The 19,931-nt window shown below is 41.8% G+C and overlaps 2 protein-coding genes across 3 annotated transcripts in view; one reads left to right on the forward strand and one right to left on the reverse strand.

Moving 5' to 3' along the window:
- The window catches only part of PDE7A (phosphodiesterase 7A), a 139,254-nt gene that overhangs the window by 19,653 nt on the left and 99,670 nt on the right, over positions 1-19,931 (forward strand). The gene's annotated exons all lie outside the window — the stretch shown is intronic.
- On the reverse strand, positions 5,452-6,107 carry LOC140905897 (large ribosomal subunit protein uL13). Its single transcript, XM_073329396.1, is given in 1 exon segment — positions 5,452-6,107. A coding segment is annotated over 1 exon segment (615 nt). The 3' UTR covers positions 5,452-5,492.

The raw sequence follows: 19,931 nt of genomic DNA on the forward strand, positions 1-19,931 counted from the left end.
CTGTTAATTTTGAGCCATAAACAGGGTGTCATCTTAACTCAGAATTTTTTTAAAGATGATTTTTTTTTTCTCTTGCAATGTTCCTTGACAATTTGTTTCCAGTTACAGCTTGTTTATAGTATAGGTTTCAGTGAGCTGATATTTAAGAATCTGTAACAGAACACTCCAATTTCTTTACTTCACGAGAGATTTTTTCCCCCACAAGAAACAAAGTGATGGCATTTTGATTAGAGCCCTAATTGATTGTGATGCTACAGAAGTTATCCTGTTGTAGAGTTGCTGAATGTCTCCACACACGTATGCTCTTTGCTATAAGGTTGTTACACTGTTGGACTTCCAATGTTTACACTGAGGTGGAAGCTAAAAGATGTTTAAATTAGATTTTCTGTTGGGCATTCTTTGGAAGACCATAGAATAGATTAGGTATAGAAAGGAAAAATTAGTGGTACTCTCCCTAAGTTGGCCCATGATGTCACTTATAAGAACCGCCATACCGAGTCGGACCAGTGGTCCATCTAGCCCAGTATTCTGTCTTCCAACAGGTTTCAGCGTAACAGCCGTGTTAGTTTGTATTTGCAAAAAGAAAAGGAGTACTTGTGGCACCTTAGAGACTAACCAATTTATCTGAGCATAAGCATTGAGGGTAATGTAGAAAGTGGTGTTGGAGAGCTGCCGAGCAGCCTCTTGTTCATATTCTGACCTATTCATGATGACAACAGCACCTCCTTTGTCAGCCTTTTTGATTATGATGTCAGAGTTGTTTCTGAGGCTGTAGATGGCATTGTGTTCTGCACGGCTGAGGTTGTGGGGCAAGTGATGCTGCTTTTCCACTATTTCAGCCCGTGCTATTCAGGGGACACGATCACAGGGTCTAATAACATCAGCCACACTATCAGAGGCTCATTCACCTGCGCATCTACCAATGTGATATATGCCATCATGTGCCAGCAATGCCCCTCTGCCATGTACATTGGTCAAACTGGACAGTCTCTACGTAAAAGAATAAATGGACACAAATCAGATGTCAAGAATTATAACATTCATAAACCAGTCAGAGAACACTTCAATCTCTCTGGTCATGCGATTACAGACATGAAAGTTGTGATATTACAACAGAAAAACTTCAAATCCAGACTCCAGTGAGAGACTGCTGAATTGGAATTCATTTGCAAATTGGATACAATTAACTTAGGTTTGAATAGAGACTGGGAGTGGCTGAGTCATTATGCAAGGTAACCTATTTCCCCTTGTTTTTTCTACCCCCCCCCCCCCCCCCCGACGTTCTTGTTAAACCTAGATTTGTGCTGGAAATGGCCCACCTTGATCATCATACACATTGTAAGGAGAGTCATCACTTTAGATAAGCTATTACCAACAGGAGAGTGGGTTTGTGTGTGTGGTGGGGGGTGGGGAGAAAACCTGGATTTGTGCTGGAAATGTTCCACCTTGATTATCATACACATTGTAAGGAGAGTGATCACTTTAGATAAGCTATTACCAACAGGAGAGTGGGGTGGGGGAGAGAAAACCTTTTTGTAGTGATAATCACCCATTTTTTCATGGTTTGTGTGTATAAAAACGTCTTCTGTACTTTCCACAGTATGCATCCGATGAAGTGAGCTGTAGCTCACGAAGGCTTATGCTCAAATAAATTGGTTAGTCTCTAAGGTGCCACAAGTACTCCTTTTCGTTTTGTCTTCCAACAGTGGCCAGTGCCAGGTGCTCCAGAGGGAATGAACAGAACAGGTAATCATCAAGTGATCCATTCCCACTTCTGGCAAGCAGAGGCTAGGGACACTTCAGAGCATAGTTTTGCATCCCTAATAGCCGTTGATGGACCTATCCTCCATGAACTTATCTAGTTCTTTTTTGAACCCTGTTATAGTCTTGGCCTTCACAACATCCTCTGGCAAAGAGTTCCACAGGTTAAATGTGAATTGTGTGAAGAAATACTTCTTCACGCATAGTTCTTGTGTTATGAGAGAGTAAATAACACTTCCTTATTTATTTTCTCCAAACCAGTCATGATTTTATAGACTTCTGTCAGATCCCTCCATTAGTTGTATCTTTTTCAAGCTGAAAAGTCCTAGTCTTATTAATCTCTCTTCATATGGAAGCTGTTCCATACCCCTAATAATGTTTGTTACCCTTTTCTGTACTTTTTCCAATTCTTCTTTTCTTTCCTTTATGCCAGCAGGACAGTGGGGTGGGAGGAGGTATTGTTTCATATTCTCTGTGTATATATAAAGTCTGCTGCAGTTTCCACGGTATGCATCCGATGAAGTGAGCTGTAGCTCACGAAAGCTCATGCTCAAATAAATTGGTTAGTCTCTAAGGTGCCACAAGTACTCCTTTTCTTTTTGCGAATACAGACTAACACGGCTGTTACTCTGAAACTTTTCCTGGTGAGGGTCTCAGCAGCAGCACGAAGAGTTGGGAGAACCAGATCTCCCTTTCCTCTGCAACAGATTCCAGCTCCTCCTGGGGGATTCCCAAACATTCCCAGGCCAGCCAGGAGATACCTCTACAGCTTCTCCTGGGTCAGCCTTGAGGCCTCCTCCCAGTGAGATATGCCTGGTAGAGTTTCAAAGGAAGCCTCCCGGGGGAATCTTTTATCAGGTGCTCAAACCACCTCAATTCCAGTACATCTGCTTTTTTTTTTTTATGTGGGGCAACTACATCTGCACACAGTATTCAACATGTGGGGGTACCATGGATTTATATAGAAGCAATATGATATTTTCCATCTTACCACCTCTCCCTTTCCTAATAATTCCCAACATTCTGTTAGCTTTTTTGACTGCTGCTGCTATACATTGGATGGATGTTTTTAGAGAGCTATCCACGAAGACTCCAAGACCTCTTTCTTGAGTGGTAACAGCCAATTTAGACCCCATAATTTTATATGTATAGTTAGGATTATGTTTTCCAACTCTGCATTTATCAAATAAATAATTATATTTAAATAGGGTCAGGATCATGGTATTGAAAGGAATCCACAGGGTAAGATTGGTATTCTGTCTGGGTCTGTGGTAAACAGTATATATTTAACTAATACATTGCTTCTTCTTTTCTGATAACAGTGCATTTGCTGTTTAGTTTTTTGAAGGCTTCTTTTGCTTTTCATGTGCACAAAGTCTGTTGTGTGTCAGTATTTTTCTATAAGTCCTCCACCACATTTTAATTCCACCTTTATTTTTGCTTTAGTTTAGTGATATCCTAAGTTTTTCATACTTTCATATCTATTATATCATTTAACCTTTCTCTGCTTCTTTATTTGCTATTAACGTTGAATAACCTTACAGTAAACTCATCAACCCACTCCTTGTTTTTGTTGTTGTGTGTTTTGGTTGTTTTTTGTTTTGGCAAAAAACTTGTCAGAGATCTCATCCACCGTGTGTTGTGGACTGAAAATATAACACGTTCTCAGGCTGTGATATTTCTTACGTCTAGACCAGGGATTGGCAACCTTTGGCTTGCAGCCCGCCAGGGTAAGTCCCCTGGCGGGCTGGGCCAGTTTGTTTACCTGCCGCGTCTGCAGGTTCAGCCGATCGCCGCTCACACTGGCCGTGGTTCGCCGCTCCAGGCCAATGGGGGCTACTGGAAGCGGCGGGGCTTTCCGCAGCCCCCATTGGCCTGGAGCGGCGAATCTCCTGAGGACAGATTCAGATCTCTTCAGTCAATGGCAAATGACCTAAAATTTAATGCAACAATGTGTACATGTCTGGGACTTAGGCCATTTATTTAAATATTTTGGGATGTTTTCTACACTTTCCAATGTATTGATTTCAATTACAACACAGAATACAAAGTGCATAGTACTCACTTTACATTTATTTTTGATTACAAGTATTTGCACTGTAAAAAACCAAAAGAAATAGTATTTTTCAATTCACCTAATACAAGTACTGTAGTGCAATCTCTTTATCATGAAAGTTGAACTTACAAATGTAGAATTATGTACAAAAAACCTCTGCATTCAAAAAATAAAACAATGTAAAACTTTAGAGCCTGCAAGTCCACTCAGTCCTACTTCTTGTTCAGCCAATCACTCAGACAAACAAGTTTGTTTACATTTGCAGAAGATAATGCTGTCTGCTTCAGGTGACACCGTAAACAAGAAAGTGAGAACAGGCTTTTGCATGGCACTGTTGTAGCTGGCATTACAAGATATTTACGTGCCAGATGCGCTAAAGATTCATGTGTCTCTTCATGCTTCAGCCACCATTCCAGAAGACATGCATCCATGCTAATGATGGGTTCTGCTCGATAACGATCCAAAGCAGAGGGGGGCTGTCAGGGAGGGCCAGTGTTAGACTCGCTGGGGCCCAGAGAAGAAAGCTGAAGCCCAACCACATGGAGCTGAAGTCCAGGGCCCTGAGCCCCGCCACCCAAGGCTGAAACCGAACTTAGCTTTGTGGGGGCCCCTGTGGCATGGGGCCTCAGACAGTTGCCCTGCTTGCTACTCCTTAATGCTGGCTCCGGCTTTTATATGCAGAAAACCAGTTGTTGTGGCACAGGTGGGCCATGGAGTTTTTATAGCATGGGGGCAGAGGGCTTGGAAAGAAAAAGGTTGAGAACCCCTGTTCTAGAGTGTAAGTCTCTGAGCATTTAGCCACTAGTGCCACTAGTGCCTCAATTTCCCCTTCCACAGAGCACGTTAGATGTGTAATGTCTTTTCTCCTGTGTACTCCAAGGCTAGTTACAGGCACTAACTGAAAAACATTAGTATCACAAGGCCTTTTAACATGAAGTGTGTTGTCATGTAATGAAATAGTATAACCATAAAGGCTTTTAGCACATAATGAGTTCTTATGTATCACTCTCAACATGTTCAAGGGTTTTTCCAAAAGATCATGCATCTTGTACATTTTTATAGTTTTTGGTATCCGCAACAAACTAGTCACAAGAGGTAACATGAGCATAAATAGTAACATAAAATCAATTAGAAGTGTACCTTTACAATCATTTTTTGTCATGCCTTTGGCTCAATACCATTGGGGTTTTGGCATTTTAGGGTTAACCTGTGGCTTCCATTTTGCAGGGTAAAATTTTTCTCTTCCTTCCTGTTCGGTAGGGTCAAATTCTGAGCTCACTTGCTTAACAGAATCCATTGGCTAGTTAGGTGCGTCCTCCCTGCTGACAGCTATGGGCAAGTCTTTCTCTCCCCTGTCAGGTAATTTGCATCAACACAGACACTAGCTTGTTTACCAGTTTTCAGATTCTTAACCATTTCCAATTCCAAGGCTGGACTCTGTCTTAAAGAGATAACATTCATTTTTACTAGCATGTTAGACTCAAGGTTTTTTTGTCCTTCCATTACCAACCTCTGCTTCCATATGGAATCAGATGTCAAGTGCACTAAGACTACAAGACATATCCAAAGTGTCTAGAGATGGAAGTATGCCTGCCATCCCCTGTGTTCTCGAGAGATTAATTGCACAACTGTCCTTTTTTGAAGTGGAGGGGCTGGTTTTATTGAGGTTCAAGGCTCAGACCAAGATGCCGTATTGCTTCAGCACGTCAGTGTATCTGGCGATCTGGCCTTCCACGTTCTTCTCCGCCTGCTTCTGCAGTTTCATCAGCTGCTGCTTCTTGTTGTAATGCAGCTTGGCTTTCTCCTTGTGTTTCTCCTCGAGGGTCGAGGTGATGGCTTGGTACTTCCAGCCAACATCATGGGCCAGGTGCCGCAGGAAGGTGAACTTGCGTGTCGGCTTCAGGCGTACGACTTTCAGAGCAGCGGGTACCACCATCCATTTCCTCTTGTCGTATGGGGGTGGAATCCCATCAAAGACCTTCAGTCTCTCCCGGGCGACCTGGCCTTGCTTGGTCTTGTGGGGCAGCATCCCTCGGACCGTGTGCAAGAAGATGTGGCTGAGGGCGCGGAAGTGGTAGGGCCCGCAGGACGGGTTGGTGTTCATGCATTTGCGGAGAAAGGCCAGGTACTTCAGTTTGTTGCAGTAGAAGTTCCAAGAGATGTTGATCCCGTCGCATCACACCACCACCACCACCTTGCACCCCAGCAGGACCTGCTTGGCCACCATGGCTGCCAGGTGCCCCAAAAGGTGGCCGCGTCCATCGATGACCAGAACCTTGAACTCTGCCATGCTCGTGGCAGATTCAGCTACCCCCTGAACCTGAGACACAGACTGTTCACTTAGAGAATACATTTATGTTCCAATAACATTGTCTCCCCAACAAGCTGGTCAAGCTTATAGGGCTGTTCAAATTCCCTAACAATATTCATTCCATCTAAAACCTTTTTAAAGCTATCCATACTGGGTCTTTCTAAAGCTGAGTCAGTGGATCCATTTTCAACAGAAAAATTCTGGCTGTTAGGAACTGAAACAAATCTCTCATAAAATAAACTGTTGCCTTCTACGGACAGAAAATCATCTTTATCTACCTCAATTCACTTTCACACCCTTCAGTTACAGCAAATTGCTTGCAAAAACTGCCATGAGGTTTCTTCTCTTAGGAGCTTCTTTAAGCAACAATTCACCTTTATCTTGCTCCACAGAAGCGTTGCTCTGCTGAGCCACCACCAACTCCTGAGTTTCACTTACACCCAGAATCCTCTCTGGCCCATTAGGAGGATTTTTACACAACCTTCTTTCAGGTAAGCTGCTAGTGGTAATGCCCACAAGGTATTTAGCCTGCACATCTTGGAGGGACTATTCAAGTTAAGTAGCCCATCAAAAGAACACTTACAATGGAAGATGCCCATCTACACTGAATGGACTTTCCTGTGAAAGTTCCACCTGAAATATAGGTAATGGCTTCTGTTATGACTAAGCAAAATCATGCATGGACATGTGACTTACCCATGTGACTCCAGACACCATCTTGTTCCCTGTAATTTTCCACTAGCTGTGCTGAGAGCTTTGTTTGAAACAATGGATTTCCCTTTGCGTGGCAGAAGCTATAAAAGGCCCTGGAAACATCTCCAATTTGCCTCTTTCCTGCTCAAATATCTGGATAATGAACTTATACCAGAGGGAGCATTCTAACAAAGGGACTGAAGACCTAGAAGCAACCAGAGACTTAACAAGCCAGCAGTTTATTCCATCACTACTACAAGTCTGAACCAAGAACTTTGCAATTGTTGTATGTATTTGATTTCTTTAACCAATTTTAACTCTCTCCTTTCTTTTTATAAATAAACCTTTAGATTTTAGATACTAAAGGACTGGCAACAGTGTGATTATTGGGCAAGATCTGAGTTATATATTGACCTGGGTGTGTGGCTGGCCCTTTGGGATCAGAAGAACCTTTTTATTTGATGAATTTGGTTTTAAAGAACCACCCATCTGTAAGTCTAGTGTTTTTGGTGGTGATACAAGGACTGGAATACCTAAGGAAACTGCTTACCTGAGTTCTTGTTAGCAATTGTGGTGAAACCAATTTTTTTTTTTTTTTTTGTAGCTGGTTTGATATATCTTATGGGAGAATAATGACTAGTTTTGGGGTGTGTCTGCCCTATTTCTTAGCAGTTTGTCCTGAATTTGGTATTCTCAGTTGTGACCCATGGAGGCATGGTGACAGACATGTTCACTCCAAAGCACGACACAAAATGCACAAATATCTGCTTCACGGGAGCATGAATCTGGGGTCACCACCAGTTTTTTTTGTTCAATTTTTTGTCTTTTTTTTTGGTGGTCTTAAGGACTTCTATGTGCCTTCCCACCAGTTCTTTTGATCCTTGGGGTATCAAAAATCAGACAGGACAAGGCTGTGGTCATCGTGATAACCACTTCATGGCTAAGACACTTTTGGACCTATTGCAGATGTCCAATTAGCCTCCTGTACACCTCCCAATCTGCCTGGACATAAGATCTCAGAACTGTGGTCAGATACTGCACTCAGACCCCATAGTCATCACACTTGAAGGCCTGGATGTTGGCTGGTTGAGCATTACTGATGGAGTGCTCCTTACAGGTTCAGGAAGTTCTACCAGCAGAAAACCTTCCATCAGGATGACTTACTCCCTGAAATGGAAAAGATGGGGAGCCCAAAGCAATATGGACCCAGTAGTAGTCCCAATACCAAGGATCCTTGACACTATGTTGCTCCTGAATCAGGCAGGACTGGTATTTAATTCTCTCAAGATCCACCTGGCAGCAATATTGGCATGTCATGCTCTGGTATTTTTTCTCTTATCTGATGGTATGGAAAATTCCTCAAAAAACCTCCTTCATAGTTATCTTCTGGTTAGGGGTCTGACCCACAAGTGGGATCTCAACAGCCTCCTCCTAAAACTTGTGGAATCACTCCTTTTGAATCACTGTTGGAGTGCTCATTAGACCCTTTTGTCATCAAGATAGTCTTCCTGGTTGCCATCACCTCAGCACGGAGAGTCAGTGTGTGCCAAGACTGCCTTACATATCCTACCTAAGGGATAAGATGGTGTTGAGACTACATCCCAAGTTCAGCCTGAAGATGGTCTTGGACTTCCATTTTAATTAATCATTTTGCCAGTCTTCTCGAAGTCATGCACTATGCTGGAAGAGCAAAAACTGTACTTTGGACAAGCCTAGAGCTTTGTTCTAATACCTTATTAAGGCTAGGCCTTTCCAGCTGTCCCCTTGCTTCTTTGTGGCTATTTTCCTGCTCATCTAAAAGCCAAGCCATCTTGGCTTTTACAGTGAATCTCCAAGTGAATAACATGGTGCGTTTCCACTTGCTATCACCTGGCTGGTGAACGTCTTCCTCCAAACATCAAGAAATGCTCTATCAGGGTGTAGACAGCATCTTCTACCTGCTTCAGGAACATTTCAATCTGAGATCTGCAATTTGGAGCAACCCACTGACATTTGTCAAATATGTCCTTGACATAATGGCAGCCAGGTCAGATGTCAATGTCAGGAAAAACAGCATTGCATTAATTTTTTTTGACTGATACAGCTGAAACTCTACACTCCCACCATTCAGCCAAGGAGAATCCTGTTTGCCAGTCCACTAGAGTGGGACCCAATTCTGACACACATTTGAAGAAAGATCAGTTACCCTAAAGTAACTGTGTTTCTTCAAGATGTTTGTGTGGATCCCACATCCTGCCCTCCATCCCTGCGTTCTGGAGTCTCAGCCAGCCTGGCTTTGAATTGTTGCATACAACCCATCATTTATACCCTTGTATTGGAACATGAAGATTCACGGAGCACATGCATAGTCATAATGGACATGTGTTTATCCAAATAAACAAAAACCCTCCAGTCTCATATGCATAGGGTGCCTGTTTATCTGTAGTGGGATCCACAAAGACTGCAACATCTCAAAGAACCACACTTAAGTTAGGCTAAAGAACCTAAGCATTTTTATTACTGGACATATTTCAAACTCACCTTTCAGATTGAAATTTTCCAGATCTGGTCTCAGAGTGAATTTAAAAAAAAAATTAGCAAAAATGAGTCTGCAGTTTGGGTGTGGTGAATCCTAGTCAAGCACTCCATTGTGACCACTCAGACCGCTGTGAGAGGAATTGAAGCATCTGGATCAGCAGGTGTTTTTAAGATTCCCCGAATCTTCAACATTGCAGCCGTGTTTCCTCCCTTGGCCTCTCTGGCATGCTTCTTAGAGCACTGACTCTGTTTGCTAGCCCTTCACAGAAACTGAGTCCCTCAACTCACCTAATTTAGGCCCCAAGGACCAGTGCTGACTTCCCCAAGATACCTCAGTAATCTAAACGTGCCCTATCCTAGAATCTCAGATGAGATCTTCTGGATTACAGTTAAACTTTTTCGGGAGACACGTGACAGTTGTGAAGAACTACTCCTGGGGGAAATTCACACATGCAGAATTCATGTGCCCCAAAGAGTCTCACCCCCCCGCCACCACAGAAAATGGATTCTGCTGGAGAGGTGCTGCAGTTATACCTTTCACCCACCCAGGGGCTGCTGTGGCATCAGAACAGAGGACAATCAGCTTATGGGCCAGAGCAGTCAGCCACAGATAGGGAGTGGGCACCCTGCCCGTGAGTCCAGGTACAGCCACATGGGATATGTGGGGGATGGACAGTGCAGAATATGCGGGGCTGCTGGGGATCACATAGACTGGGGTTCAGAAAGGCTAGTGGTGGGAGTAGGGGCAGCCACCCAGGAGCTAGTGGGGTGACAGTATTGAGCCAGGGGCTGAATGGAAGTGTGGGTTCAGGGCCACATGGGGATTGGGGGGTGGCGGCTGAGTGAGGGTGCAGGGACACATGGGGATGGGACAGAAGTGCCTGACTGGGAGAGGCTAGGGGTTAGCAGGGTCTGCAGGGGGAGGCTCCCTAACTATCCCCTTCATCCACCCACACCCCCTCTTCCATACTTCTCCCACCCACACCCAACAACCCTCCATGTTCACTTCCAGTCTCCCTCCCAGCATTTACTTCCTTCTTCCTCAGCTCCTCCATTACCCGACTCCCCCAAGCTTTTGCACTGCTTCTGAGGGGTGTGGGAAATACGTTTCTGTATTGTAGTTTAAATGCATTATTACTCAGAGCTCTGTTTTAATATGCTTAGTAAGGAATCTATTTGTCAAAAAAATCTCCTGAATCTTTTTTTGTTGTCTGTATTGTTACAGACATACTTGCTGACAGTATTTTTTAAATAAATTACCAAAATAATTGAAACTGGCTTGATTATATTGTTACCTTGGCAAATAAAATTTCTGCAAAATTTTACGTACTCCCCGAGAAGTAAAGAATATAATACACAGAAGCATAGCACAGATTCCAACACCATTGTTCTTTTATGCTTAACAGACAGATAGAGCACAAACATACAGATCATCAAGAACACAAACATCCTTTCCCCCTCCCTAGCTCATACATACAAAGGTTTTCCATGATACTGTGAAGTTACCATGAAATTGCTGTATCAGCCAGAATTAATAATACAGATCCAGATTAATACAGATACTTCACAAATCGTCCTGGGGGGCGAGTGCTCTCTTGCCACAATAAGAACCTGGGACAAATCTTTCAGGGAAGATGTTTACCTTACTGAATATTACTTCTACAGCACTCCTAGATATATTATTATTTGAGGTAGCTTTCTTGGACACTGCATTGCATTCAACAATCTGAAAGGATGGGAGTAAAGATCACACTAATCTCCACACCATACTTTAACACCATATTGGCCTGGATCTCCATAATTCCTATACTAATACGTTGGAGCAAATAAAGGTCTCGGGATGAATTCAGGTCATCTCAGTATTCTTGGTCTTAAGACTATCAGAAAGACTTCTCAAGTTCTTTATTTAAAAATGCAGAAACTCACATTTTATTGACCAGAGCACAGTTAATCTACTAATGCTTTGGATCCTTGTTTCTTTCTCAAATTAAACTGAAGCACTGAAGGCTGGGTTGTTGTAAATCTGAATAACTAACTGAAATACATGATATGCCTATGAAGTGAAACATATTGCATACTAGGTGACTTACTTAAGCATATTTATTCTTCAAATACCAAAGAGCTCACCTCTCTAAAATTAATAGTTTACAGTTAAATAAGTAAAAAACAAGAACACAGAATTCCATGTTAACTAGTTAAATCTACAGTTCTTTTGTTTGTGCAGTATGCTTACCAATTTTGTTTTTGCCACACTTCAAAGAAAACAGTTTGTGCTAAAAATTAGGGCTGTCAAGTGATAAAAAAAATTAATTGCGATTAATCGAGCTGTTAAACAATAACAGAATACCATTTATTTAAATATTTTTGTATATTTGCTACATTTTCAAATATATTGATTTAATTACAACACAGTAAGAATACAAAGTACTAACTTTATATTTATTTTTATTACAAATATTTGCACTGTAAAAAACAAATAGTAAGTTTTAATTCCCTAATACAGGTACTGTAGTGCAATCTCTTTATGGTGAAAGTTGAACTTACAAATGTAGAATTATAAACAAAAAAACTGCATTCAGAAATAAAACAATATAAAACTTTAGAGCCTACAAGTCCACGCAGTCCTCCTACTTGTTCAGCCAATCGCTCAGACAAACAAGTTTGTTTACATTTGCAGGAGATAATGCTGCCTGCTTCTTGTTTACAGTGTCACCTGAAAGTGAGAACAGGTATTCGCATGGCATTGTAGTAGCCTGTGTTGCAAGATATTTATGTGCCAGATGCGCTAAAGATTCATATGTCCTTTCATGCTTCAGCCACCATTCTGTAGGACATGTGTCCATGCTGCTAGTGGGTTCTGCTCAATAATAATCCGAAGTAGTACAGCCTGACGCATGTTCATTTTCGTCATCTGAGTCAGATGCCACCGCAGAAGGTTGAATTTCTTTTTTGTTGGTTTGGGTTCTATAGCTTCCGCACTGAAGTGTTGCTGTTTTAAGACTTCTGAAAGCATGCTCCACACCTTGTCACTCTCAGATTTTGGAAGGCATTTCAGATTCTTAAACCTTGGGTTGAGTGCTGCAGGTATCTTTAGAAATCTCACATTGGTATCTTTTTTGTGTTTTATCAGATCTGCAGTGAAATTTTTCTTTAAATGAACAATATAAAAGGAAATATATGGCAGAATGTGCGTAAAACAGAGCAGGAGACATACAATTCTCCCCCCAAGTAGTTCAGTCACAAATTTAATTAATGCATTATTTTTTCAGCAAGAGTCATCAGCATGGAATCATGTCCTCTGGAATAGTGGCTGATGCATGAAGGGGCAGACAAATATTTAGTATATCTGGCATATCTGTGGGGAAGGGTGAGTGACTTTCTTAAAGAGACAGTGCACTGTTTCTGAGATTTCCCTAGCTGTAGCGTCTGTCTCTCTCCCCACTCATCCCCCCATGTGCCCCATCTCCGCAGAGCAGGGGAGACGAGACAGAAGGGCTCAGGACAGAGCAGGAGAGCTTTCAGTGAGTGTCTTAAAGAGACAGCGTAGGGCGTCTTTCAGAAATGTTCCCAGCAGTCAGCACACACTTTGTGTGTATGTGTGTCTGTCACACACACACACACACGCTGACTCTGTCACACACTCAGTGTCTCTCTCTCTCTCACACACACACAGCATGAGGAAGTTCTCTCATGTTTTTGTATTAGAGAAGATGTAAGGTCTCTATCTCCTTCTGTCTTGAGCTTGTTCCTAAATTTGTTGAGGACTTAAGTTTCCCTAGCCTCCATAGTATTTCTGTATATATGAAATTTGATCTGTGGCTGTTTGCCTCAAATATCTCATTCCATAACAGCCACCAGCCCAACTCACAGGTGGTAGTGTCTTCATTTCTTCGTCAGCGGATCATTCTCTGCACAAAATACTCACATGTGGCTCGTCTCCCAAAAGCCTGACTATGATGACATTTTATTTCAGAAGACAAAGTACTCACATTCCCTTATCTCAAAGATTGGCTGATGAAGATTTAGATATCACAGAGCGTGCAATCTGTCTTGCAAAAACTTACACCCTATTTGACTCCTTAGACCAAAGGATAAACTAAGAGAAATTTACCTTTTTCATAATCAGAAGATAGTTTATTGATTCAACTACAGATTAAATGATAGCAAACGTGAAGTTGACTCCAGAAAGATTTCAAGAACTGTTCAGTCAACACAACACCCTTAAGACCTAGCTCAGATGTTCTTTATGGCTACTGGACATAGTGAATCCTCATAATCCCATTTGATTATCCCATTTTGTTCAATATCTTCATAAATGATCTGGAGGATGGTGTGGATTGCACTCTCAGCAAGTTTGCAGATGACACTAAACTGGGAGGAGTGGTAGATACACTGGAGGGTAGGGATAGGATACAGAGGGACTTAGACAAATTGGAGGATTGGGCCAAAAGAAATCTGATGAGGTTCAACAAGGACAAGTGCAGAGTCCTGCACTTAGGTTGGAAGAATCCAATGCACAGCTACAGACTAGGGACCGAATGGCTCGGCAGCAGTTCTGCAGAAAAGGACCTAGGGGTTACAGTGGATGAGAAGTTGGATATGAATCAACAGTGTGCCCCTGTTGTCAAGAAGGCCAATGGCATTTTGGGCTGTGTAAGTAGGGGCATTGCCAGCAGATGGAGGGATGTGATCGTTCCCCTCTATTCGACATTGGTGAGGCCTCATCTGGAGTACTGTGTCCAGTTTTGGGCCCCACACTATAAGAAGGATGTGGAAAAATTGGAAAGAGTCCAGCAGAGGGCAACAAAAATGATTAGGGGACTGGAACACATGAGTTATGAGGAGAGGGCTGAGGGAACTGGGGATGTTTAGTCTTCAGAAGAGAAAAATGAGGGGGGATTTGATAGCTGCTTTCAGCTACCTGAAAGGGGGTTCTAGAGAGGATGGCTCTAGACTGTTCTCAGTGGTAGCAAATGACAGAACAAGGAGTAATGGTCTCAAGTTGCAGGGGGAGATTTAGGTTGGATATTAGGAAAACTTTTTCACTAGGAGGGTGGTGAAACACTGGAATACGTTACCTAGGGAGGTGGTGGAATCTCCTTCCCTAGAAGTTTTTAAGGTCAGGCTTGACAAAGCGGTGGCTGGGATGATTTAGTCGGGGATCGGTCCTGCTTTGAGCAGGGGGTTGGACTAGATGATCTCCTGAGGTCCCTTCCAACCCTGATATTCTATGATTCTATGATAGGTTGAGAATGAGGCATCATTTGTAATCAAAGACTTTCTGCCTTTCACAACTTAGACACTATGGTGTGTTTCTCAAGATGACCTGCAGAGCTTAATGTGGTGGACAAACACTGAGGGGGTCTACTTCAAATTGCTAGTCCTTTCTGTAGTCTTTGTGATTATCTCCAAGAAAGGGTGGATGATATATTGAACTGGCTGACAGTTCAAAGCATTTGAACAATTACAGAGACCAGATTACACAAGATGTGTTGGATTTTGTCAATTCCTTCCACACATTGAAGGGAAGGTATTGCTGTTGTACTGTAAATTACCTGAGTGGGACTCTTGTCCAGTCTTCTGTGTTGATGCTTCTTTGAAATGGTGTTTGCCATCTTATCACATCTATGATATTACACCCATCCAGGCAAGGGAAACATGGTTATGGACACTGTCACTCTTTGGAAGACAGGATACTTGGTATTCTGTAATGTGGAGAAAAAACACCTCTGCAGTCTTGCTTCAGAGGGTGACAGCTTCCTTCTGACTGAACAGAGACCTACATTATTTGCATGTGTATTCTCTGATACGAACGTCTAGGGTAATCAAGAAAATCAAGTATAAAGGTTCAAATTCTATTGATAGTTGTTACGTGGAATTCATAAACAATGCGGTGCCTAGAACATCTCCTTACTAGAGCTCCAGAAAGTTTGACTCTGATGCAGTGTGCAGACATGTCCTGAGAGACTATATACTGACAGGTTTCAGAGTAACAGCCGTGTTAGTCTGTATTCGCAAAAAGAAAAGGAGTACTTGTGGCACCTTAGAGACTAACCAATTTATTTGAGCATGAGCTTTCGTGAGCTACAGCTCACTTCATCGGATGCATGCCGTGGAAACTGCAGCAGACTTTATATATACACAGAGAATATATATTTTTTTCATTTTTTCATATTCTCTGTGTATATATAAAGTCTGCTGCAGTTTCCACGGCATGCATCTGATGAAGTGAGCTGTAGCTCACGAAAGCTCATGCTCAAATAAATTGGTTAGTCTCTAAGGTGCCACAAGTACTCCTTTTCTTTTTGTATATACTGACAATATACTTAAAAAATTTCAGTTCGAAGAGAGAGACTTTTAATCTCATATTTCCCAAGTTTATATAAAGTGTACACGTTTTCTTCAAAAATTATTTAACCATTATATAATGCATAGCTGCGGTGAGGTGGACTAGGCCCAAAGGCCCCCTCCTGGAGGCAGGATGGTTCTGCCACACCCATCTCAGGAAAGGAGCAGTGGAGAGGTTCTCTAAGCAGCCTAGAGTGATTGTGAGGAACCAGCCAATCAGAGGGGCTGCCGTTACGGCCAATCAGGCCAGGAGGGCCCTATAAAAAGGAGCTACAGACCAGAGCAGTGGTTGGTTGCTGCTTAGAGCTGGAGAAGGAAGGATTGCGTGCCTGGGTGGAAGAGCAGCGGGACTATGGACAGCTAAGTCTGCTGGCAGGGACCAGGGGAGTGAGAGGCTCCTGGCTGGCTGCTAGGACTGAGCCAAAGACAGTCTTCTTGCAGGGGCCGGGGGAGCAAGATGTGTTCCTGGCTGGCTGATATGACTAAGCCAAAGAGAGAGTTTGCTAGCAGGGAGGGGGGGAGCAATGAAGGAGTTCCTGGATGGTTGTGGGGACTAGTAGGGACGGAGCCTGGGGAAGGTCATAGGATGATAGTGCCTCCAGGGAAGAAGTCCTGGGGATACAGCCCCATACCAGAGCTGGATAGGTTTAAAGACTGCAGATGCACCCAATCAGAGGGGGAGCTCACGAGAGGTGGGTGCCAACCCTGTTACAATTGCATTAATTATAATTTGCATGATTTGAGTACAAAATGCCATGTGTGTCAATGCAAATTAAAAATTACGTTTGCATCCTTGTTCTTTTCTTTCAAATACAATAGGTGAAGCATCATAATTACAGCTTTTAGAATACATACATCTTTTGTTCTGTAGTTCTTAAACGTTACTGGAGGGTATTCAAATTAAGGAACACAAGAGGCCATTCTCTTATTAATTTAGTGGTAACTAAGTGAAAATTTCAGGTTTATGTTTCTAGTGAGCCTAACTTATCTTAAAATCGAGTCTGCGGTATTTCTGGAGCAAATTAATTTGGTTGCCCCTTTTTCTAACTTAATCTATTAATAGAAAAAATGTGGGAAGGAAAACTCTTTAGTTACAAATTACTTTATAAATATAGGGTGAGGCAGCATATACTTAAATTTCCTCCACAAAAATAGACAATGGAGGATAAAGTTTAAAAATAGTCGTATCTTAAATATTTGAGCTTCCTGGAATAGATTTTGAAATTAATTTGATTTATTTCCCAACATCTAATATCACAAAATCATAATAACTTCACTGGTTAATAATAAGCTTCATTGGTTGTGCACTGTATGTATTATTTTCATTCAGTTGCCTTGAAATATGGGACTGCTCTGATATAACTCATCTCTAATCTGTAAGGAAAATTTCTGAAAGTTTCTCAAGTTATGAGAAGCATGGAAAGAGTTACTGTTTAAAAATGTTGGAAAAACAACAATTCTCTCTTCCCAGGGTTGTGGATGGGGAAATTACATATGCTTGGATTTTACTGTATTCTGTGTCTGTAAAAGGTATATTACACTTTTTTGTGTGTGTATTTTCATTTTGTTGGGCTTGTACCCCATTTGGCATTCAGTCAGGTGAATTTCTCGACAGTAAAACAGATCTGTCTGGTGGAGCAATCACTCTCGTGTCATCAGAAGACCAGTTTTTACTCCAGGTTTTTTGCTGTGATTAAAAAGTTCCGCAGGTGCTGATCTGACTCTGGACTTGTGCATCCTCATTCATACACAGAACTTATTTCAGGATAGAGTCTTGACTTCGTCGACGGATTAGAAGAGATGAAGTGCTTTTATGGTGAATCTGTCTATGTAGGGGAATCTTGGAAAGGACTCGGAAAATTGACAATCCACTTAAAGAGGGTTTCTATAAGATCACAGGGCATTTAATCAAGATACTGAAGGCATAATTGTAGGCTTTGCCAAGGATGAAGTTATTTTGTGGTTCGAGAGTGACAAGACCCCTTTTATGTTTTCCAGACGTCTGCTTGGAGGTCCACACACGTCTTTCATGAATAATTACAAAATTGATTTGCTCTTTTTCATAACAAGCTGCTTTTGGATATAGTTGAACAGTTTATGCTGCATGCTCGTAAAGTCTCTTGCAACCTTCCATCTCTACTACTTGGTTTAATATTTTATATCCACTTACACACATTCTTCTGGAATGGACAGTGGGTTTTTTTAGTGCTTGCTACTTTTTAGTCGCTCATTTGTCTGAGACTTGGGACTGTCACTTAGAATATAATTGAACACAAGGAGACATATTATTTTTGCATGTTTCACCAAAGCTACATGTATGTGATCTGAGTGTACAAATGGCTTATCTTGCAAATCAGTTTTCAGTTAAGGGGACACTCAACGTGAAATTAGTTGTCTTGCCCCCCAACCCTTCTTGGAATTTGTTTTTAAATTTCAAACCAGGTTTGTCTTTCTCTCCAGTTGCTGTGTAAATTACCCACAAAAATAGGATGTCACATACACAGGAGAGGTGTCAGGAGCTCAGATGCTTCTACTGGATATGCATGTTAAGGACGAAACTGGAGGAGAAGGATGGCCCTGCTGCTCTTGGCTCCTGCTTTCTGTAGAGGGAGACAAGAATAAGGGATCTTAGCTTGGCTACTTTTCTACTCCCTGCCCCTGTGAACTGAAATGGGGAAACCCCCGATGAATCTGTTTTGATTCCACTTCTTTTTCCAACTCTGTCTAAAGAAAGCTAATTAGGTGTCTCTTCTATTCCTTCAATATCTCCACCTCTCTTGTGAGGATAGTGTTCCCCTAATTGAAGACTCAGACCTGTGTGTGGGAGATGACCTCTCTCTAAAAGAGCAAGCTATTCTTGATCATTCTTGGATCTTTGGGATGGGTGGGGCTTCTCCATTCCTTCCTTCCTAGGTTCACCTGGTTTTTCTAATCCCTACTTTGCCCTTAGTTCCTGAAGATGGCTGCGTGGGTTGTTTCTTCCAGCCTCTGCTAAAAGTTTTTGGGGCACCATTTCAAGGTCCAGCGATTGAAGGAGTCTCCCCCAGTCTCCTTCTCAGGTTTCTTGTCCTGAGTAGGTGTCTGGGGAGTGAATAAGAATATCTAGGCTCCCAGTGCTCTTTAGTCAGTTGCAGGGGTCCAGACAAGAGGTGATTCTCCAGCATGAAACTACAAAGAGCAGGAGTAGCTCTGTTTGGGTTACCAAATAACATCACCTTGCAGAGTACATAGAATATGCATATGAGCACCTTCTACAGTCCTGCTTAAGGGTTATGTCTTTCTTGCTAATGCATAAGGCAGGAAGTGAAACAGTCAGTAAAACAGTGAAACTGACTGTACACAAAATGCTGTCAAATGCATATTATAAAACTGGAAAAGGAGAACTTTGATTTTAAGTTAACCATATTTACTACTTGTAAGAAGTATGCAAAAACCTTTAGAAAAAAAATATAATTTCAAGTTGGTGTCCCTTTTAAAAAAAAAAATTAGGTGGTAAGGAGAAATGCTTCTTTTGTTGAAACCTAATGTTATATTTTTAGTTTCAGCCAGGATGCACTAGAGGTGGTTTCAGTTTAATACCTGCAGGTTTTCCCCCATCTTTGCTTTTCATTTGCAAAAGCTAAATACTGTGTGTTCACCAAGCAACCACACCTTCTCTTACTTAAATCTCTATTTAAGCCTCTTCTGTGCTACTCACAAGAAGCTAATTTGACAGGGTTAAAATAAAACCAAATACCCGTGTTGCATCTCCATGGCTTCCTAACATGTCCTGTGTTTACGCTGCAAAATGTACAGAAAATATTTGACCACAATCCTCTTGTCAAGTACAAAACACATCATTAGTGTTGAACAAAAATGTTAGAGGTACCTGTGTGTGTGGACAATTCAGATAGTGATTTATCTAAAAGCCTGTACTGCAATTGGCTAGTAACTGAATCTGGAACATTAGTTTAAACAAAGTTAAATTACTTCTGACATAGTCAGTCTTAAACTCTTCTAGTTTATGTACCGGTTGCTTTAAGTCTTACTAAGTTTAGAGAATCTTTCTGGTACTGGTGTAAAGACCGAAATAACACATCAGTCATTCTGTCCTCTGTGCAGGAAGAATAAACAGTGTATGAGGAAGAAGTAACCTAGATTGACGTTCATATTGCAGGGTGAGGGCTGCCATTTTTCTTAAAATAAAAAAAAAAAAAATCCTAACTTCTTTTTACGTGTAAATTAAACACAAAACTGGAATACAAC

Source organism: Lepidochelys kempii, chromosome 2 (genome assembly GCF_965140285.1).
Source record: "Lepidochelys kempii isolate rLepKem1 chromosome 2, rLepKem1.hap1, whole genome shotgun sequence".
Lineage (NCBI taxonomy): Eukaryota > Metazoa > Chordata > Testudines > Cheloniidae > Lepidochelys > Lepidochelys kempii.